The sequence below is a fragment of the Metopolophium dirhodum genome, chromosome 3, assembly GCF_019925205.1.
Source record: "Metopolophium dirhodum isolate CAU chromosome 3, ASM1992520v1, whole genome shotgun sequence".
Lineage (NCBI taxonomy): Eukaryota > Metazoa > Arthropoda > Insecta > Hemiptera > Aphididae > Metopolophium > Metopolophium dirhodum.
This window is the reverse complement of record NC_083562.1, coordinates 33,105,599-33,111,598: the sequence shown is the minus strand read 5'-3', so window position 1 is coordinate 33,111,598 and position 6,000 is coordinate 33,105,599. Positions and strand designations below refer to the sequence as shown.

General features: G+C 31.6%; 1 protein-coding gene across 2 annotated transcripts in view; it reads right to left on the bottom strand.

Annotated features, from left to right (window-relative positions):
* Positions 1-585: 585 nt before the first annotated feature.
* The window catches only part of LOC132940916 (uncharacterized), a 57,822-nt gene continuing 52,407 nt past the window's right edge, over positions 586-6,000 (bottom strand). For both annotated transcript variants that reach the window (XM_061008721.1, XM_061008722.1), the window contains exons 5-9: positions 5,249-5,403; positions 5,001-5,178; positions 3,951-4,129; positions 3,668-3,823; positions 586-1,952 (exon numbers count right to left, since the gene is read on the bottom strand). In XM_061008721.1, the coding sequence (XP_060864704.1) occupies positions 1,653-1,952; positions 3,668-3,823; positions 3,951-4,129; positions 5,001-5,178; positions 5,249-5,403 (968 nt within the window). In that variant the 3' untranslated portion in view covers positions 586-1,652. The remainder of the gene's footprint in view (positions 1,953-3,667; positions 3,824-3,950; positions 4,130-5,000; positions 5,179-5,248; positions 5,404-6,000) is intronic.

The window sequence follows — 6,000 nt, the reverse complement described above, 5'->3', positions numbered from 1 at the left end:
AATAAAAGTTATTGACTCATTCGAATTTGTATAGTCATTATTATTTAATTAAATAATAATTTTATTCTGTTGTGAATTCCAAATTCCATCATGCATACAGTTTATATGAAACATTTTAATACAATAAATTAATTAATGAATTCCTCAAATATAATTTAATTAAAAATAATATTTATTCATTTACTTTGAGCAGTTTATTACGATTTGTTTATTATTATTATATATTAAATACACCTACTTAATATTTATTCTATATTTCATTGATTTATCTATGGAATAATATACACCAGTCAACTTACCCCAGGTAATACGAATTCAGAATTTTTTTTTAAAATGTATAAATAATAACCCCTTATATTATATTAAGGCTCGAAATTATTATAATTTGTTCTTGATATTTAAGACAATGCTTAAACGAAATTTCAAGATTTTCAGTCTATTATTTAATAATGTAAATATTTATCAATCCTTAGCTTCGTAAACTTACTACATTCTCCTCTACATATACACACCTAAATCATTTCATATTACAGTAAAGTCATAAAATTTAGTAAAATACTAAAATGATGCACAATATAATCAAAATGTCAACATAATATTATTGTTATACTTTAATCGTTTGTAAACTATACAGAAATAGAGTAGTAAGTACATATAGTGAAAAATAACAATACAATCTTACGGCGTTTTTTGTCTTACGACTATTTCGATTTTCGGTATTACGCAATAATGGCGTGTTTACCGATAACACGGCGTATTGAATAGGCAATTCAACTACATCGTGGACGTAATAATAATTTCCTTATATTAATATCATACAGGGATTTGAAACGTATCGTTTATAAGGAATTCTGTATAGGACAATATTAAGGCTAGTTATGATATAATATATAAAGGCTTAATAATAATTCTCTTTTGCATAATACATTTTATACGGTAGGTATTTTGATAAATATGTTGATAAGTGCAATAATCCCAATCTGTTGAAAGTAATATTATTAATTATTGTTAGGTGGATCTATAATAGCAAGCAAAACGAGGAATCTAAACCTGTCTTATCACGCAATTAGATCGATCTGTTTGAATGAAAATAGATCGTTTCATCAGGAATAACACTATCAGTTTCGTATCCCCGTGACTAGGTGCTGAAATCATAAAGTAGGTATTTCGGTTCAAAACAAATTGTGTTTGACCGCGTTGCGATAGGTAGTTCCCATTTTGAATTTTCATGCCGTAGTTAGTTATAACAAAATATTATATGAAATCAACAATAATTATTACTTTTTAATAATATAATATATTTATGCGACAATATAATATATAATATGTGACGGTAAATGATTATGTTTTAACGGTTGATAAGATAAATAAAAACAACAAGAACAACTACTACCACCTGTTGCAGTCTCGCATCAGCAATTCGTACTATAATAATAGTAATAATAATAAATAATAACAGTTAAATTAATAATATATTATATTATTCGTTTGAGCGATTCGTACCACCTACGACGTGATGGTTGAGCCAAACGATGAACGTTTTTCCGTCGTATTTAACCTAACCGTACTCCATTACCTATGACAATATTATTTTAGGTACATCGTTATTAATCGCTGCAGAAATCGTGAGACGGCGCGACTTCCGGCGATCGTCACTTGGCGCCCTCGGTTTTTTCGTACTCGTCCTTGAGCACCCGCCGCAAGATCTTGCCGGCCGCGCTCTTCGGCAGCGATTCGACGAACCGCACGCCAGCAGAGATCTGCTTGTACGGCGCCACTCGTTCCGCCACGAACGCCTTCACGTCCGCCTCGCTGGCGGCCGGCCTGTCCGGGTCGAGCACGACGTACGCCAGCGGCGCCTCGCCTGTCCTGTCGTGTGGCACGCCGATGACGGCCGCGTCCAGCACCGCCGGGTGGGTCCTGAGAAGTCCTTCCAGCTCGGCCGGTGGGACCTAGAAAATGGTAGAAAAGTCGTTTAAAACCGTCGTACACTATATGTATAGGTACCGTAAAATGGCGGACTTTGATGATGCCAATTAATTTTGATAATTTTCATTGTTTATCTTACATTGATAGTAACAATATAATATAATATCGTGCAAGAATTATCGTCTTATTAACTTATTTTCAGTTGATTGTACAATCGGTTTACTACCGATATTACAATTTTTTTTTCTATTATCATATAGATATACCTATTATAATGATTTTATATCTGAGGTAAACTAGTTAAGGAAGTAAATGTTTTTTTTTCCTTTGACTGTAACTTAAAACATTATCAAAGCTACCCTATTTTAAGGTATTTCATCTATTGCGTCCCAAATATTGATGACGTGGCACTCCACTTTGGACGCATTTTCACCATAAGCTGTTTACACGGCCAAATTGCATTCGAAAGTCGTTGTTTTTAAAATATTATTTAGTACAACAGTTACTGGAATAGTGGACGAGTTAATAATAAGTTTAAGTTAAGTTTAAAATATTTAATTGACGCGTATTGTAAAAACATTTTTTTTCTATTTTTATTTTTTATTTTCATAAATAGTTAATAACATTACAACGGAAAAATAATTTAAAATTGTTAAATTATTTTGATTAAAACTGTGTGGAGTTGTAAAATATGACAATAAATCAGTAAGTTTTTATAATTTAATATTTGGAAGACATTTTTGGCCAATAGTTGATTTAAGCAATGAATTAGACAAGATTTGAGATTTATAAACGATACGTACAACATATTTCAAATAAATAAAAGATGACCGGTGGACTTTTGAATTTGAGATATGGATACATTGTGATAGTCTGAAAGTGTATGTCACATCATTATTTATATCGAACTATTGCTGTTCGGTTCGTTCATTATTTTGAACTACATTTTTATCATTATTGTTTTTTCAGGTATAGGTAATGAAATACCTCTAGCATTTATTTTTCAGTCGATAATGGTCGGTCAGTGTTGTGTATATCGATTGTATCAATTAAGTGACATCCCATCGTAGAATATTTATATTTTTGTCGAAAGATAAAATATTGTTGGTTTTGTCAGAGCTGCTATTATAAATTCTTTCTGTTAAAATATTTCTCAAACACCTCTAATGTCTTACACCGAGAAAAATAAATCGCTAGTTGATTATATCACTGACAAAATGGAATTCATTTGGAAAAACATTAGAAAATAACGCTTTTTAATACTGTTAAAAAAACCTTTAATTTCCATGACATCATCGAGTCGGATTGCCTTTTCAAACAGAAGCGTGATATTCTAGATAGCGCATTATTAGCAATAGTATGCGCGTGTTTGACAGGTATTTGTATCTAACAAAAAGTTTAAGGAGATAAAAGTTACAACGAATGCAAACGTCAAGTAAAAGTCAAAAGACGTCCTGCTCAGACTGCTGCGATTTTTCAATTGAATGCGCATTCCTTAAATACTGCGAAACTAAACAGCGATTCCTGCGTGTAATTGAATTATATTATATTTTGTCGAACGAAAGGATTTCGCACTGTTAAACAATAACTAATATAATTTTAGTATAGGTTTAATTTTATAAAAAGTGTTTTCACTTGATCAGGGGATGTCTACGGAGCTGCGGATGGGATAAAATGTACGCTTCCCTATCCACCCTCCACCACAATAAATGGTTTTAAGACGTAATTCAATATTAACCTGGTATCCTTGGACTTTGATCAACTCCTTAATTCGATCGACTATGAAGAATTCTTTTTGATCGTTATAGTAACCGATGTCACCAGTTTTCAGCCATCCGTCCGGACTTATAGTGATGGCCGTGGCTTCGGGGTTGTTGTGGTAACCCATCATCACCTATATAATACACACAAAAACTGATTACGTTTGTTTATGGTTATATCAATTATACGATTGTCGGATCAATAACCGTTTGCTAAGCCGTCGTCGTTTATCATATTACGTTATTGTTGTTATCTCTCACCTGTGGCCCGTTGACCAGAATTTCTCCGACCTCGCCAGCACCGTATTCAACTGTGTCGTCCGTGGGATCGACGACTTTGGCCTTGGTGTTTGATATTGGTGGACCGACGGTCAAATAATCGACCAACGAGGAATTTCTGGACACGAACACGGCTGGCGATGATTCTGTCATTCCGTAAGCTGAGCATATGCATAAACAATTTTTCCGATGAATATTTTTTGACAGATTGGAATTTATATTTTATGAGAATAAAGCAACATATTTTACGATTAAAAATTTAATCTAGATGATAATTGATACGACGGCGATTTGAATTCGTCGTTTACGGTTGTCTTGATACACCCACTGTATATGCTTACAGTAATAGTTTATATAATTGTATTGATATAAATATTTTAATTAAATGCATTGCCGTCGAACTGTAAGTTATACCACTTTAACTTACGAATGTTTTAAATATTCTAGGAAAAAAGTATCTGGAAACGTCATCATTAGGTAGTTCAAAAATCAGATCAAGTTTTTATTTAATTTATGTGTATGACCAGCAATGTTGTTATTTTTGAGAAAATAGAATATTAAGTTATTTTAGTAAAATTTTGGTTTCACTCCTGTAATACTAATATTGTTATTACTATTTTCTTTTTTATTAGAAATAAGCTTCAGCCGCATGACCAATGGCCGCTGACATTTGACAGTATAATATTATGTATATTTTTATTTACATAATAACAATTCTACTTAAAATATAAAGATGTAACTGTGGTATTATGTCCTATACATTAGTAATATATTGTTGCAATACATTTTAAACGTTGATCACTTTTATGAAATAAACAATAAATTGTTTACATTGTGGCCTTGATTATATTATTTTTACTTTATATATATAATTATAACTTTTAACATACTTATTGATGTATAAAATAAATGTTTTACATTTTAACGCTATCATTCATTTTTTAAAATTTATTGTTTTATTTAAAATGTTTGGTTTTTCGTATAGAATAAGCACTAACTATTTAATTGGATGAAAAAGAAAGTTTTACTTACCTTGACAAAAACGTACATTTTTGTTTTGGGTTCTGGCAAGTACTTTTTCGGCATCTGCTTCTTTCACAGGACCAGCGCCATTACAAATAATTTTCAAACTTTGAAAGTGTTCATGTGTGACGTTTTTATTTTGACCCAACAACAGCACTATTGGTGGTACTACGTACAGTAAAGTCGCCTAAAATACAATATCATAAAAGTGAATTAAAAACGTTCTCTTTGCTTATGCAACATAACACACGTCACACCTTGTAGTTTTTAAGTATGTTCAAAAATAAATCAGATTCGAGTTTGGGCAATGTCACCAATTTACATCCACAACTCAGCCCTCTCAGAAGAATCATTGTCAGACCATAAATATGGTAAAAGGGTAAAATAGCCGGCAACACATCTTGATAAGTCGCTACAAAAATAAAATTATTACTTCGATAGAATAATTTTCATTATTATTATTATTATTATTAACATCCAATACGGATTTATGTCATTTAATGGTTGAACTGCAAAATGCATCGAATTATGAATAGGGCATAATTTTTAATCAGTCGTAGTAATAATATTGTTATTTTACAAGTAATAAATATTATATAATTTTATCGATTTTTCACGAATGAAACTTAGTATAATAATATATCAGCACTGTTGACGAAATCGTTTCTGCAGCTATGCAATTATCTATTTCCACACAATCCCCGTCATGGATGTTTAAGGATTATTAGGATTTATTTCAAACGCAATAAATTGGTAGCTTTGTGTTTTGGGTCTGTGACACTACTATAGAGATGCACTCGGCGTGCACAAGAACAATAAACGATTAACTCTTAACAGGTTATGCCTGAGTTGTAATTTAGCCATTAAGTACTATCGCATTATATAGTGACCGGTTTCTTTAAGCAATCAAATTTTTTTTATTACTTACAAAACAGATTTGTTCTGAAAAAATACTGGGTGAAAACAAACTACGAGGACCTACGAAAGAATAATATTCATTTTCTAAACC